We start from the raw sequence: 16,343 nt of genomic DNA, 5'->3' as shown, positions 1-16,343 counted from the left end.
CACTAGGAGGCGCTGTAATCTCCGTGGGAGTCTCTTGGGAAGTGAGAGTTCACTGCGCAAGTGCGCTGGAGACCTTTCCCCCCCACCCACCCTCCGTTCCCACGTGTGAAGTTTTCCGGCGAAGTTTTGGAGGAAAATGCCCAAATTCAAGGCGGCTCGCGGAGCTGCGGGTCAGGAAAAACATGCGCCCCTGGCTGAGCAGATCCTGAGTGGGGACGCGGTGCGAGCAGGAGCCCGGGAAAAGCGGCGCGGTCGTGGGACCGGAGACGAGGAGGAAGAGTATGTGGGGCCCCGGCTGACCCGACGGATTTTGCAGCAAGCACGGCAGCAGCAGGAGGAACTCGAGACCGAGCATGGGACTAGGGGCAAACCCTCAGCGCCACGCGAGCGTACCACGCGGCTCGGTGAGTGGGGGTGGGGGAGTACCAGGAAGAGGGAGGTTCTTTTGGGGGAGGGGAGGAGTAGACGACCAAAAGGTATTTGGCACGGGAATCGTTTGAAATTAAGAAAATCAAATAAAGTAAATAAGGGGTCCGCAGTACACCCTTGCGAAGGTAATGAATTGGGAGACCCCGCTCTGGACCAGATTTAGAATGGTCAGATCTCTCTACATCACTTGTAGTTTTAGATACTCGGCTTCTAGGCACCCCTGAAGTTAGACCAACAGGAAGTAGTTGCTCGCGCCACAGAGCACACCTAACATTTATCCATTTGTTCTGTACATTCTTGGGGGTTGTCTAGTCCGCGCTTTGCACTGTGCTAGGAGTTTAGATGGTTTGGGTAAAGAAGGAAACAGGAGAGCCATGTGCCTGACTTCAAGATCTTACAGTCTAGCCCAAGAGAGAGATAATTAAATTGATTTTTAGAACAATACATTCCAGGGTAAAGAAAGAATAGCTTTCCTTATAACAATAGCATTACTTTTGGGGTCAGGCTTCCCAGATTGCATGACTTTTGTGTTGAGAAAAATGAGTGGGAAGTGCTCTGAGCAGAAAGAGTGATATTGTTTAGGTGCTCAAGAGGAAGAGAGACTAATTTGTGTTGACCTCCGAGTTGCTTGATCCGTTTCTCAGATCTCATCTTTAATTTAAAGATCTCATCTTTAATTGTCCTGAGAGCACTGTTTTTAACAGTTGAACACTGGCCTTCTGGCTTCAGTATCTTTTGCTGGCTCCTCTTTTGGGTCCAGCCTCTTATCATTGTTGGGCCACAAGGTTCAGTTCTTGAACCTCTTCATGTCACTTCTGCGGTGCTGTCATCAGTTTCATGGTTTAAGTGCCATCTACTTGGTGACTGCTCCCAACTTTGTATTCTTGCCCAGATCTCTTCCATGAAAATAAGATTCTTCTATTTCAGCTGCCTTTTTTACATCTCAAATTTAGTGTGTCCAAAACAGAAATCCTGTTCTTGCCAAGCCTGCTCCTCCCACTGTCCTCCTCATCTCAGTTAATAGGATGATATCTTCCCATTTCGTCAAGACAGAAGAAACCTTGGATTCCTCTCTTTCTTACTCCACATCTGATCTATTAGGAAATCCTGTTGACTGTCTTCAAAATAGATTAAGAGTCAGACCTTTTCTCATCACCTTGAAACACAGTCCTGTTTGAACCACCATAATCTTTCACCTGGATTATTGTAGTAGCTTCCTAATTAGTATTCCCATCCACCTTACAGTCCGTTCGCAGCAGCGGGAAGACTTCAAAGATCTATGTGATCTGCCCTTGTTGCCAAATTGACCTCTTCTAGTACTTTCCCCTTCCCCTCTTCATCCATACAGGCTTTATTTTTCCTTAAACATAATAAGCTGGGGCTTTTGCCCTCATTATTTCTTTTGTATTCATACCCCTGTAGATTTATTCCCCTGATTCTTCACCTTCTCAGAGAAGCCTACCGTGGCCACTCCGAAAAATATCTGGGGGCACCTGGGTGGCTCAGTCGGTTAAACATCTGATTTCTGCTCAAGTCGTGATCTCAGGGTCCTGGGATCTAGTCTGATGTTGGGATCCGTGCTCAGTAGGGAGTCTGCTTGTCCCTTTCTCTCACTCCCAAATGAATAAAATATTAAAAAGAAGAAGAAAAAGAAAGAAAGATAGATTGGGTGGCTCAGTCATTAAGTGCCTGCCTTCTTCTCAGGTCATGATCCCAGGGTGCTGGGATCTAGCTCCACGTTGGACTCCCTGCCTGGCAGGAAGCCTGCTTCTCCCTCTCCCACTCCTCGTGCTTGTGTTCCCTCTCTCACTGTGTCTCTCTCAAATAAATAAATAAAATCTTTTTTAAAAAAAGAAAGAGCGAGCTCCCATTTCTGTTTCCACACTTACAACTTCTCTACTCTGCTCTATGTCTTTTTTTTTTTTTTTTTTAAGATTTCATTCATTTATCTGACAGACAGAGATTACAAGTAGGCAGAGAGAGAGGAGAAAGCAGGCTCCCCGCTGAGCAGAAAGCTGGATGCGGGGGCTTGATCCCAGCACCCTGGGGCCATGACCCGAACTGAAGGCAGAGGCTTTAACCCACTGAGCCACCCAGGCGCCCCTGCTCTATGTCTTTTTCATAGCACTTGTCTTCTTTTAATACTTATTATTGTCTCTTTCCCTTATTAAAACACTCGGCTCTGTCGGGTGTTTTACACTAATTTCAGCGCTCAGAATGGTGCCTCACATATAGTAGGCACTCACTGTTGTTGAGTGAATGGGTTAATGGTAGTAGGGTAGGTAGGAACCAAATCTACAGAAAACTCCGAGGCTATGTTCAGGATTTAAAGTTGTCCCAAAGACAGTAGGGGGCTGTTGGAAAATATGGAGACCAGTTAGGGGATTGTTGAACTAATGCAGATGAGATGATGCTAATCTAGGTTCAGGCAGAACTGTGAAGGATTTGAGAGATAGTTTGGGAGGTAGAATTGAATAGGCCTTGCTCACTGATTGTGTATTGGGGTGAGGGCAGGGGATGAGGCAGGCCTACCAGGTTCTGCCTCAGCATTTGGTGAACAGTAGTGCCATTTAAGACATGAATACAGTGAATGCAGAGACCTAGAAGGGAAAGAGAGTGAATTCGGTTGATGACAGGTGAAGTTTGAATTGCCTGTGGCTTATCCAAGAGCTGCTCTACAGGAGGGAGCTGGAGTGAGTCTCTGGAGTAAAGGGAAATCTACCTACTGGCACAGATTTGGGGTTTGTTAGCATGTGGAGACAAAACATCTGGTGCATCCCCCTCCCCCATTTAGCTTTTATCACACATTGCCTCCATTCTTTTTTTTTTTAAGATTTTATTTATTTGATAGAGCGTGCGCACAAGCAGGGGGAGTGGCAGGCAGAGGGAGAGAGAGAAGCAGACTTCTTGCTGAGCAGAGAGCCATGCATGGGGCTCCATCCCAGGAACTCTGCAATCATGACCCAAGCCGAAGGCAGGTGCCTGACTGAGCTACCCAGATGTCCTCACTGCCTCTGTTCTTAATGAGCTATTGAGTGTAACATTTTATCTTTCTGCTTGGATTATTACACACCTTTCCAGATGCCCAGCTAGCTGTAGCCTTCCAATAATCATTATAAAAATGGGTTGTGCCAGGGTGCCTGGGTGGCTCAGTCAGTTAAGCATCTGACTTTGGCTTAGGTCATAATCTCAGTGTCCTGGAATTGAGCCCTCTGCGGCGTCTGGCTCTGCATTCAGCTGGGAGTCTGCTGCTTCCTTGCCTTCTGCCTCCACCCCTGCCCTTGTTCATGCTCACGTGCATGCGCAGACACTCTTTCTCAAATCAATAAGTTCTAAAGGTAGGGGGAAGGGGTTTGTTCCATTGAAATCTGAAGTCCGTTGCCTGGCCTCAAGACCCTCTGCAGTGGAGCTTTACTTTACTGCTCTAGCCTTATTTCGTGCTACAGCCTGTTAGATACTCTGGTAACCAACCGTTTCTGCCAGTGTTGTTACCCACACCTGGAGCACACCCCTCCAGTTCCTGTACTGCCTGTCCAGAGTCTGATCATCCCTTGCTTCCATCACCTTTTACATGCCTGTGGTATACACTGCCTGTACTACTCGTTTTGGCATATATTGAAGCCCTACAACGTGTATAGAACAGAGGGGAAGAATGCGCAGTCTAAATGCAGACTACCTGCCTAGGCAAGTTACTTAACTTTCCCATGCTTCAGAGTCCCCCTCTGAAGCTGGGTAGAATAGTAGTATTTACTTCTTGGTGTTATGAAAATTAGGTACAGTGTTTAGAAGAGCTCCTGCGTGTTAATGATTATGCATTGGCATCGCTATCTCCTTGGCTCCTATTTGTACATTTTGTTTCTCAAGCGAGATCGGGAACAGGAACCCCCCCCCCACCCCGGAACTGGAAGATAGTGGGGCATCACTGCTTTCACTACAATTGTCCATGTATGTTACAAGCCCATTTGAGGCTTGTACTGTGCATCATGGGTAACATTGAAATGACCTCTACATCTCCCACCCACAACTTGCCTTTGCTCATCCATTTTTCTCCTCTTCTAGGTCCAGGAGTCCCACAGGATGGATCAGATGATGAGGACGAGGAGTGGCCCACCCTGGAGAAGGCTGCCACAATGACAGGGTCAGGCCATCATGCAGAGGTGGTCGTGGACCCTGAGGATGAACGTGCCATTGAGATGTTCATGAACAAGAACCCTCCTGCCAGGTAGAGCTGGCATGGTCTGGGGCTGTGGGAGGTCAGGTTCCGGTGGCAGCTTTCCTACAGGGAAGCAGATGCCCTGGCAGTTTCGGTTCCCTGCCTTTGGGAAGGGCCTGAGCATAGCTAGTTTTGGGGAACCGGCCCTCCTCAGTGGGAATGACCCAGGCCCAGCTGTCCACTTATAGAACTGCCCGGGGAGACAGCTATAGGGCCTTCTCTCATGCCTCCAGGGCAGTCCATCCCATTGGATTTGGTTTTGGTCTGCTCGGTTTGCTGAGTGCTAATTTCCTTGGCCAGGTCTCTTTCACGCTCTCAGCATCAGTTCAGCCCAGGTTTCTCAGCCTCGGCTCTACTGGCATTTTGGGCTAGATAATTATTTTTTATGGAGGCTATCCTGTGCACTGGGGGATGTTTAGCAGCATGCCTGACTTCTGCTTGCTGGGTGCCAGTAGTGATCTTTTCCCTAATCACGATAACCAAACAATGTGTCCAGACTGTTAGATGTGCCCTGGTGGGCAGACTCACCCCGGTTGGAAGCACACTTTTCTTGCCATGTATCCTAAATGGCAGCTCCAAAGCACGCGGGCACTAAAGTTCCTATGGTCAAACTCTCAAGCCCATAGATTCTGACCCAGGGGAGGCGGAGTCTCGGATAAAGGCCCTCAACTAGTTCATTCTGACCCTGTGATACTTATATGATGCTGTTCTTAGTTCTTATGCTTTTTAGAGCTAATTTAGGGCATATCTCTTTGCTAGTAATATTGAGAATAAGAAAGGGATACTTAAAAAAAAAGAAAGGGAAACTAAAGGGCACCTGGATGGCTCGGTAGGTTAAGCCTCTGCCTTTGGCTTAGGCCATGATCTCATGGTCCTGGGATCGAGCCCCCGCATTGGGCTCTCTGCTAAGCAGGGAGCCTGCTTCCCCATCTCTCTCTCTCTCGGCTGCCTTGTGATTTCTCTCTCACTCTGTCAAATAAATAAATAAAATCTTTTTTTAAAAGAAAAAAAGGGGGGCACCTGGGTGGCTCAGTGGGTTAAACCGCTGCCTTCGGCTCAGGTCATGATCTCAGAGTCCTGGGATCGAGTCCCGCATCGGGCTCTCTGCTCAGCAGAGAGCCTGCTTCCCTGTCTCTCTCTCTGCCTGCCTCTCCATCTACTTGTGATTTCTCTCTGTCAAATAAATAAATAAAATCTTTAAAAAAGAAAAAAAGAAAAAAAGGAAGCTGAAGGAGTTCTGTGATCACTTGAGAGCACAGAATGAGAAAATGAGCCCATTGCCCACACTGATTCCCAGCAGCTGAAGTAGATGTCACAGTGTGTCCTGGTCTGGTATGTTTGTCCTGCCAGAGAGCCCGTTGGGTTCTCGCTCAGCACCTCTGAACTCCTTTGTAACACAGCATGCTGGCAGAACTGGCTGGGTGACTTTACTGGTCACAGCTACCGAAAACAGGGGCTGCTGATAGTCTTGAGAAATGACAGCTGGCAGCTTCTGAAAGCCAAGCCCAGACCCACATGAACTCAGCAGTCAGAGGCCGGTGCAGTTGGGGTTACATGATAGCATACCGTCGAGTACCTGAATTTTAGAATGTGAAAGACCAGGGTTGAAGATCCAGCAAGTCTTTAAGACCTTGGAGGAATTATTGACCTCTGTGGGTATCTGTTCTTGTGTCTGAATAAGGGCAGTATTGACACCTCTTTGAGATGTCGCACAGCCTGTATGAGGTAACATCTGCCAAGCCCTGCCTCACTGCCTGGTGTTGAGAAAACAGGAGGTATTTTAAATGTAGAGCCTCTGAAGACACCGTTATTATCCTGAAGCCCAACGTGACAGTAATTCCAAATTGTCACAATAAGGTGATGTGTGATACGCTCTACATAAGGAACCTGAGAAAAATACCATTAATCTTAGAAACCTTTCCATAAATTTTAATTTTTTTAAAGATTATATTTATTTATTTGACAGAGAGATGGAGAGCACAAGTAGGCAGAGCGTCAGGCCTAGGGAGAGGGAGAAGCAGACTCCTGCTGAGCAGGGAGCCTGATATGGGATCTTAATCCCAGGACCCCAGGATCATGACCTGAGCCAAAGGCAGAGGCTTTAACCCATGGAGCCACCCAGGGGCCCCTCCATAAATTTTAATAAATGAAGTTATGGGGAAGTTTGTGTCATAGTCCCTCCTTAATGGCCCCTTACTCCTTGAAATTTTGGAAGGTAACTGCGATATGTCTGGCACGCTGGAGAGGTCATACCAGGACTTTGTAACAGGGGACTTCTCCGCATGTCACCAGCACAGGATAGATGCATTTGAAATAAACAATGTTTCCTGCATGCTTGCTATGTCCTAATAGTAAGGTATGAACATTAACTCCCGTAATCCTCATGCTGACTTTAGGAGTTAGGTACTGTTAATATCCCTGTCTCACAGATGAGGAAAACTGAGGCGTAGAGAAGCCAAGGAATGTGCCCAGGGTCATACAGGGAGAATGCAGGTTCTTCACCTTCCTACACTGTCAGCTTTGTCCCAGAATGAATGACTTTCAGGTCCTCCGCACCCTGCAGGGATTCTGTGGTAGGTGGTATGGCCCAGGGAGACTGGGGCCTCACATCCCAACGCGGGCTGTGTAGAGTTTCCTGGACTGACCCCAGCCCTCTCTCCTTCCCTCCCGCACCTCCCTTACTCATAGACGTACCCTGGCTGACATCATCATGGAGAAGCTGACTGAGAAGCAGACGGAAGTTGAGACGGTTATGTCAGAGGTGTCAGGCTTTCCCTTGCATCAGCTGGACCCCCGGGTTCTGGAGGTCTACAGGGGAGTCCGGGAGGTAAGAGCTGAGAGGAGAGCCGTAATGGAATACCCTGCCAGGGGCTGTGGGCTCCCACCTCCGGCTTTCTTCCCACACAAATGAGGCACAGTGGCCAGGAGCAGACTTAAGAGCCTGTGTGTGTGGGTCCTGATTCCTGCTGTGCCACTCAGGCACGTGGTGGCCTTGGGGAAGGTTCCTTAACCCTGGTCTTGGTTTCCCCACCTGCGAAATGAGGTGCTGGGAGCACATCCTTACAGGATTGTTGTGAGGACTAAGTGAACAAGCCGTGAAAACCACACAGACAGGCCTGGCATGGGGCACGTGGCTTCTGTGTCATTGGCAGTGCTCATTCTGCACCCCCACCCCCACCCCCAGGTGTTATCCACATACCGGAGTGGGAAGCTGCCCAAGGCCTTCAAGATCATCCCTGCGCTCTCCAACTGGGAGCAGATACTCTACGTGACGGAGCCCGAGGCCTGGACTGCAGCTGCCATGTACCAGGCTACAAGGTGGAGTAAAGGGGGCTAGGTAGATGCTGAGGGTGAGGGGGACAGGCTTTGTCTGCCATTGTTGTTGTTTTAGTCCTACCATTGTTGTCTGCCATTGTTGTTGTTTTAGTCCTGCCCCAGAGCTCTAGCCTGTACTTCTTTAGCTCACTGTTTCCCCAGCTTTCCTGTTTCCGGCCTCAGGGCCAGGACCACGTTGAGACTCTGCTCTGATGAGTTTCCAGAAACAGGGCTCATAACTACTGAGAGACAACCCTTGGTGTGTCAGAGGGGCTTCTGAAGTCTGGCTCCCCAGGCAGGCTCAGTTCCCTCGTAACAAGCAAAGAGAGAACCCATGTTGGAGAAGGAAAGGGAACAGTGGAGAGTGCAGGCTTTCCTGAAGACAGCACTCACTCTGCTTGGGGGCACCTGGTAGCCTGTCCTGTGCCCTTTCTTGTCTGACTTGGGTGTTGAGTGCACACAGCTGACTCCCACACACACCTCACATCTCATGTGTGCACCAGCCATGATGATACTCAAAGTGCCAGTGCCACACTGTCCAGTGACCTGGGATCTTCCCCCATATCCCTCTTTCCCACCCTCCACCCCCCAAAAAAACCTAGGATTTTCGCCTCTAACCTGAAGGAACGCATGGCTCAGCGCTTCTACAACCTTGTCCTGCTCCCCCGGGTACGAGACGACATCGCTGAATACAAACGACTGAATTTCCACCTCTATATGGCTCTCAAGAAGGCCCTGTTTAAGCCCGGAGCCTGGTTTAAAGGTGGGAACCCGGGAGGCTGCTAAGAGGGAGGGGCTGGAGCTCCTGCAGGTGAAAGCAACAAGCCTGACTTGGGAGCTGACTATATTTCGGGTAGGTGGGGAGCTGCTGTAGCACCTGAACTCAAGGTGACCCCCGTCTGACTCTCCCCAGGGATCCTGATCCCACTGTGCGAGTCCGGCACCTGTACCCTCCGGGAAGCCATCATTGTGGGTAGCATCATCACCAAATGCTCCATCCCTGTGTTGCACTCCAGGTAGTGTCGGTGGGAGTGGAGGACAATTAGGAGAGACCCAGATAGGAGAATCCCAGGATGGGGGGGTAGGGGGACACACACAGTGGAGAAGGAGCTGGAACAGCCCTGGGTCTGTGGCTTGTTGAAGCACCTAAGTGTGTTGCTGCTCCACTAGAATGTAAGCTCCCCCAAAACAGGAGCCCAGTGCCTGGCACATGGCAGGTGCTTAGTAAAGAGTTGAATGAATGAATAGGAAACATGGGAAGAAAGTGTGTTAAGGGTGGAGATCTTCACATGCTTGAATCTATTCTAGCCAGATAATGAGACTGAGACCAGCGGTTGAGCAAGAAGTAGGGATCTGGGGTGAAATCTGTGTTGAGCTGGTAACTGGGGCCGAGGGAGTGTCAGGTTGGGTAGGTGAGAAGGCAGCCTGAGATGGCCCCCTTCGGGAATAGCACAGTGCAGGGGCCAACAGAGGAGGAAAAGGGTCGGAGGGACGATAGAAGGCGGCCCTTCCTCCAGCATCCCCCCCACCACTAATCCTTCCCCACCAGTGCAGCCATGCTGAAAATCGCCGAGATGGAATACAGCGGTGCTAACAGCATCTTCCTGCGACTGTTGCTGGATAAGAAGTATGCGCTGCCCTACCGCGTGCTGGACGCCCTGGTCTTCCACTTCCTGGGCTTCCGGACGGATAAGCGCGAACTGCCTGTGCTCTGGCACCAGTGCCTCCTGACTTTTGTCCAGCGCTACAAGGCAGACCTAGCCACGGATCAGAAGGAGGCCCTCTTGGAACTGCTCCGACTACAGCCCCATCCACAGCTGTCCCCTGAGATTCGGCGTGAGCTTCAGAGCGCGGTCCCCCGAGATGTGGAAGACATGCCTGTCACCATGGAGTGAGGAAAGTGACTTGCCCTGGTCTGAGGAGACATGAGGGGATACCAGGATTCCCTGTTGGTGACACACAGCTTTTAACAGCTGAACTCGGGACAGGTCAGGACAGTGAGTGGTCACAGGCAGCTGTGACTCCCAGTGGCTGACAGGGAGGACTGGAGGGTCAGGCTGGCTCCTTCTTCCATTCTAGGTCTTCGTCCCTACTCAGTTCTGAGGCCTGACTGGAGGTGCCCCATGCCAGCATTCCCACTCCCTGGCCAGGGCTTGGAATAGGTTCTTTACGTGGGCTGTTGTGGCTCATCACTGGGCCATATAGATAAAAACCAAAGGCAGGTATTTATTGAACTTCTGTGTTTTGATGTGATCAGTAGAAATCTTTGTTTTCCCTCTTCAGCTGGCGGGAAACTCTTCCCTTTTTGTGTTCAGAGCAGATTCTTAACAGTTGATACCCTTCCCTGCCGCCTCATTCTGTGAGTCTGTGTCTCCAGTTAGAGCCTTCACAAAGTCAGAAGCTACTTTGGGGGAATGCCAGCAACCAGGAAGGAGGGTGTTTCAAAAGATGGTCCTGTCTCAGCTGCAGGTGGACTGCTGCAGGAGAAAGTCTCGAGAGAAAACTGCAGCCACGGAGAATAAGGTCAGGCCCTGGAATGCGTCAGTTTGGAGTCACCGCCAGCCAGGTTCCCTAACTTTATTGGCTACTTAAAGCTTCAGACCAGATGTTGGCAGAGTAGAGTTGTAAGTAGATTTTCCTGCAGCCCATGAGCTAATCGTGATTTTTACATCTTTTAAGTGGGAAAAAAAACTTGAGTATTTTGTGATAGGTGAAAATTATATGAAATTCCGATTTCAGTGTCCCTAAGTAAAGTTGTGTTGGGACACAGCTGTGCCTATCCATTTGTTTTTTATGGGTGCTTTGATGCTACAGCAGCAGAGCTGAGTAGGGTTGGACCTCGAAGAGTACATGGGGTTGGGGCGCCAACCCCCTCATATAGCCAGAAATCTGCGTATAAAACTTTTGACTCCCCAGACATGAGCACCAATAGCCTCCTATGACTGGAAGCCTTACCAATAACCAGTCAATTCACACGTTTTGTAGGTTATGTATCATACCTACAGCATTCCTACAATAAAATAAGCCGGAGAAAAGGAGATGTGAAGGAAATCATGAGAGAACACATTCACAGTCCCATACTATTTATCAATAGTGTTAAGTGAATACATCTATTTAGAAAAATCTGCATATGTAAGTGGACCTGCCTGGTTCCATCCCATATTCAAGGGCCAGCTGTACAGTCCTTCTAGAACTTTTTTTTTAAGATTTTATTTGACAGAGATCACAAGCAGGCAGAGAGGCAGGCAGAGAGAGGGGAGGAAGCTGGCTCCCCACTGAGCAGAGAGCCCAATGCAGGGCTCTAATTCCAGGACCCCGGGATCATGACCTGAGCTGAAGGCAGAGGCTTTAACCCACTGAGCCATCCAGGCGCCCCTAGAACCCTTCTTGTTTGCTTTTGGTGACTTTCTTCCAACCTAGTTCATGTATTTGAAGAGAAACTGATCATGAATTTTGTATTTATCTGCATTTGCATCTTTGAGAAACACTACCAACTGCCCAGGCCCCTGACACCAGACCTGCCTCCCTTTACCTCATTTGGGGAACCACACACACACACACACTTCAGGTTTTTTTCAAGAGAAAGGGCTGTATTACAGTATATAGGTTTCTTAACCATTTAAAGCAAAAACTATGCCATCTACTTCATTTCCTTCCTAAAAATGTGTCACTGAGTTACTGAATATTGTGCCTCAAGCCTGTTTTCCCTGGGCCCTGTGGTTTTTATTGAGCAATTCTGCATGGTGCCATGAGTTTTAGGAATGCATACATCCCATTGTAATGCAGAACTGACTGTATCTGGGGCAAAAACCAAATGGCCCAGAGCCTAAAATACTCTGGCCCTTCACAAATTGGCTTTGTGATGACCCCTGCGTCATGACCCTTGATTTCTGCCCTGCTTTTTACATCCTGCCCTCTAAAAACAGCTTTTGCCCATGCCACCATCCAACCCAAGAAGCCAAAGCCAGGTCTATTCCAGAATCTTTATTAAGGTAGCGTGATGGTCCTGGGCCACCAGCCTGGACCTTGTGGCCTTAAGACCTGTGTCAACAGGGCTTGCCTCCCTCTCCAGAGGGGGGCTGTCACCTCCAGTTTATTCCTGCTCCATCCCTCACCCCCAGAGGATGGGGCAGAGGGCCAGAGGGAGAGGAGGGCATGGCCCCACCCCAGGCTGTAGCAGCTCCTCGGCCACAAAGATCCTCCAGTAGCAGAAGGGAGGGCTGCAGCAACCACCAGGGTTACTGCTACCTGTGGGGTAGATGGGCCCCACCACACCCTCTTACAGCCATCCTCAAAACAATAAATTAAAACCACCTCTTCCTTCAGCATTGACCCCCCTCAATCACACAGGAGAAGCTGAGCAGAAAGCAAAGCGGAAACCAAGGAGGGCTTGGTTGGTCCCGCCCCTCTGACAGAGGCCTGGGCCAGCCCTGTGGGAGCAGCTGTGGGCATGGATCATGCAGGGGCCTCCAAAGTGTGTCAAGAGGAGCTGTCCAGACTGTTTCCCCTCACACACGTCTACCAGAATATCTGAGACTTCTCCAGAAAGAACTCTGGAAGGTGCAACACCTTTACAAGGCACTGGGGGCATGTGGGCATCTGAGAACGTGAGAGGCCCAGAGATAGGGGCGCCTCAAAAAGAAATGTTGGTACGTGTATTTTACCTACTTCAATTTCATTCCAACCAGCCTGGCCCACCACCAGCTAGGATCAGGGAAGGGGCAGAGCTGGTCAGATGCAGAGAAAAGGAGGAGCCCAGCCAGCCACCGACACACATGGCTGGCCAGGACTCTTAGTGCACACTGCAGAGATAGGTAGGGGCTGACCCCTTAGGCTTTGCAAGGGGCGAATAGGAAGTAGCCCCCTCGTGCTTCGGATGTAGCGCGGTTCGTTCCTGCAGGCAGGGAGGGGGGGTGGCAGTGTCCCCTCTTCTGCTGCCCATGGCCACTGGAGGGGGCCTCTCCAGGGCTACAGGTGGATAGCTGTGACATCTGTCGGAGTGCTGGTCTGGCTGGGCCCCTGGCTACTGGAGCCCCTGGGGGCTTTGGGTGCTGGACTGGGCGAGGTCTGGGCGGCTTCTCGGAGGCTCTCCCTGAGCGCAGCTTCGATCTGTTCCTGACAGGCCCGTAGGCAGTCCTGCAAACAGGGCAACAGTGAGCTGTGACTGCTGGGTACGATGGCAGAAGGTTGTCTCTTTGGGGACTAAGGGTCCACTTCCCACAGCCCACAGCATTTGGCGGCAGGTGTGGGGGAAGGACACCTTCCAGCACACAGGGAAGTCTGGGGAGGTTAGGCCACAGCCCAGCCCCAGGAATCAGCCTTCAGTTCTAAGAAACTGGCAAGAGGATGTGGCAAGGGGGTGTGAGAGCAGCCCTGCGTGTGACAGCAGATCCTCCACCCCCACTCCTGCACACTATTTGGCAGGAAAAGGGCACCCAGGGACAGTGCCCTTCAACCCACCCAAGGGTGCCTGCTCTTCCCCAGACAGAGGCAGGAGATAAAAGGCCACAGAAGCCCCAAGGGTGGGGCACCTGAAACCAGGAGGGGGACTGGGTTAGGGATGCACACCTCCCTCTGCTGGAGGCCCAGAGAATAGTGCTGCATCAGGAACTGCCCCCTGGCTGCAGGCCTTGGCCCCCTACTCACCACCTCGGTGCCTGTGATCCCTGCCAGCAGCTCCGTAAGCTCATCCCCAGACGTGGAACACGCACCCAGGCCTTGCACTGCAGCCCCAATGCTGCCCGTGGCAATCATGGATGGCGGGTACATGGCGAATGTGTAATCTTGGAAAGAGGGAGAGGGAAGCAAGAGGCAAAGGCTTGGTGATGACTTCCTGTGGCTCAGAAAAGCGCCAGGCAGCGTGAATGGAGCTGGAATGGGCCTCTCTTGAGAGCGCCAGGCTGGACAGCAAACTCCCACACTACCATCTGGTCCAGGGTGGTTGGTTAGTGAGCCTGACGAGGGACTGGGGAGTGAATGACTTCTCTTCCTGGTGTGGAAAAAAACACGAGGGCCAAGAAGACCTTCGTTCTGCTCCCAGCTTCATCACTGAGACCTTGAGCAAGTCACTTCTAAGCCACCTACATGGTGGGCGGGGGGGGTGTCTCTCAAATCCCATACCACTCTGATTATGTTCTGCTGCCTTCTCTGGGGCCCCCACCTCAGAAAGGATAGGATAATCACAAATTTTGAGAGGAGTATACACCACAACCCAGTTACATGCCACCCTTCCCAGTCTTCGGATTTTCCTCATTTGGCAAAAAAAGAATGTGTACAGGACTCTTACCTGTAGCACAGAGGGCCAAAAAGGTCTGGGCATGTTTTTTGACCAAGGCTTGTCGGTCGTGGGGGAGAGAAAGCCGGTGCAGAATCAGGGCCAGGAAATCATGGGCAATCACAGCAGCCAGGTCCCACTTCAGTTTCCCCAGGACCAGCACCTCCCAGTCCTGGAGGTTGGAAAGAGGGTGGAGTCAGTGGCTGAGGAGGGAAGGAGAGGGAGTAAAGCAGAAGTCTGCCAGGGAAGGAAACCTTGAAGGTCAAGACCCCAGTTCTGCTTCTGGGTTTACACACTGGTGCTACAGAATGGCAAGTCCTGGGGGAGTTGGCTTTGGGCACCTGCTGCTCGCTTACCAAGTACCAGAACTACATGGTCGATATAAATTGTTTCTTTCGATCCTGTTTGGTTATCTTTCAGGGGGGCCAATAATACAGGTCCTCTCCTGACCTCATGCAGGGTTCTGGACACTTCCCCCAGCCAGGGCTGAAAGAAGCGAAGCACCAGCGAATACCACCAGCAGCATCATAACTTTGAACCTCCTCTGGAATGAAACAGACTCTCCGAAATCCCAAGGATTTATGAAAGGGAAGACCACCACTAGCCTCTCCTCCAGTTCTGCATCGCAGCCAAGTCCACACCTTTTGAAGACACCAGAATGAACATGAGGCCACACCTCCTGTGACAGAGCCACTGAACCAACCCTGAGGTTCCTCAAAGGGGAGGTTGCCCAACCCAACCCACATCCCGCTGGTGGGACACTAGGGGTGGGTCTGAGACGTAGCACCCCACTGCACCCCCTTTTCCCTGGAACCACAGTGGCTAGTGCCATTTAAGCCTCAGAAGCCAAGGGGAGGCCAAACCCAACAGGATAGGTCCAGATGATCCCTGAGGGACCAAAACCCCTATCCTTGCCTGCCCTCACCTACATACCACTGCTAGGTCCTGGCGGAGAGGCTGGGAGCCCCACCCGAATCCACTCATCTGGGGTTCCTAGTCCTGGCCCCATTTCTGAGTTGCACACATGAAGATTTCTTCATTGTTTTATCTCAGGAAGGAACTCATGGGTTTGGCTCCTTACTGAGGCAGAAATGGCAACCCCACCCAATCTCTTCCAGGTCCCCTGTCACAGCTGTCTCGTTCCTGGCCCCCACCTTAGTGTCATCCTCCCAAATCAGCCCCAAGCCTCTCACAGGGCCCTGTAGAAAAAGCCTGGCCCAGAGCCAAAGTTGGGCTGATAAGCCAGCATTCTACTCATGCTAGTTCCAGTGCTCCAACTTCTAACTCAGAAATGATAGAAAGCACCTAGCCTCTAAGGAACCATCTAGAAGGGGTGAGGCCCTCCCTGTGGGGAGGCAGGGAATCCCATGTGAGAGAAGCCAGCCACCCCACCCTGGATCGGGGCAATTCCTGAAAATCTCCGCCCTCACTTGGTGGACAAAACAGCCCTGGGAGCAATTAGTGGCAGTGGTTGGCAGCTTCCACATCTGGAAGCTCTGAGGCCCCCTGGGCTAGCCAGAAGACTCTGACCTTCCTCATCTGCTTCAGTGCAGTCTTCCCCCTCCTTCTCTGGGCCTCAACTGAGCCTCTCTGCTGCGCAAGGATTTGGACTGACTGGAGTTCTTTCTGCAGTCGCTTCCAACTCTGACCTTCTAGGAAGGCATCTGTCCACTCCTCCCCCAGCTCAGGCAGCAGGAATAGAGAAGAGTCCTTGTGGCCTATTCTGGAAAACTCCCCTCACATAAAGGAACACACCCCTTGCCAATCTTTTCACAAAAAGGAAGTCCTCTTCTACCCTCCTGCCCAAACCCCTCCAAAAACATCTGGCTCGCCAGCCCTGGAAACCGGCTCCACCTCCAGACTTGCCAAAAACTACCAGATTCATCACAAAAGAGCTGTGAGGCCTCCCAGATTCCCAACTCCGGCCTCCTACTCCCATCTCCGAGAGCGACTTGGCAGGAAGAGGAATCCCGTTCCTCGACAAGCAGCAGTCGGGGCCCCAATACCCTGGCCTCCCGGCCAGCCAATCACAGCAGCCTCCAGGCTGCCCTCCTCCCTGGGAGATGGGGCCCAGAGACTCCTCTCAGGGTCAGGAGAAGACTTGGCTGGCCG

The 16,343-nt window shown here is 51.1% G+C and overlaps 2 protein-coding genes across 4 annotated transcripts in view; one reads left to right on the top strand and one right to left on the bottom strand.

Moving 5' to 3' along the window:
* The first annotated feature begins 42 nt into the window (after window positions 1-42).
* Window positions 43-11,419, top strand: BYSL (bystin like). Its single transcript, XM_059400478.1, has 7 exons — window positions 43-404; window positions 4,489-4,651; window positions 7,331-7,469; window positions 7,827-7,960; window positions 8,560-8,720; window positions 8,871-8,973; window positions 9,507-11,419. Exons 1-7 carry the CDS (start codon window positions 137-139, stop codon window positions 9,850-9,852), a joined length of 1,314 nt encoding a protein of 437 aa, XP_059256461.1. The 5' UTR covers window positions 43-136; the 3' UTR covers window positions 9,853-11,419.
* A 507-nt stretch (window positions 11,420-11,926) lies between these two features.
* Window positions 11,927-16,343, bottom strand: part of CCND3 (cyclin D3) — a 95,672-nt gene continuing 91,255 nt past the window's right edge. For all 3 annotated transcript variants that reach the window (XM_059400490.1, XM_059400489.1, XM_059400488.1), the window contains 3 exons: window positions 14,244-14,403; window positions 13,604-13,740; window positions 11,927-13,093 (listed from right to left, as the gene is read on the bottom strand). In XM_059400490.1, the coding sequence (XP_059256473.1) occupies window positions 12,926-13,093; window positions 13,604-13,740; window positions 14,244-14,403 (465 nt within the window). In that variant the 3' untranslated portion in view covers window positions 11,927-12,925. The remainder of the gene's footprint in view (window positions 13,094-13,603; window positions 13,741-14,243; window positions 14,404-16,343) is intronic.

The sequence above is a fragment of the Mustela nigripes genome, chromosome 5 (assembly GCF_022355385.1).
Source record: "Mustela nigripes isolate SB6536 chromosome 5, MUSNIG.SB6536, whole genome shotgun sequence".
Lineage (NCBI taxonomy): Eukaryota > Metazoa > Chordata > Mammalia > Carnivora > Mustelidae > Mustela > Mustela nigripes.
The sequence above is the reverse complement of the archived record's forward strand: the minus strand, read 5'-3'. Positions and strand labels throughout refer to the sequence as shown.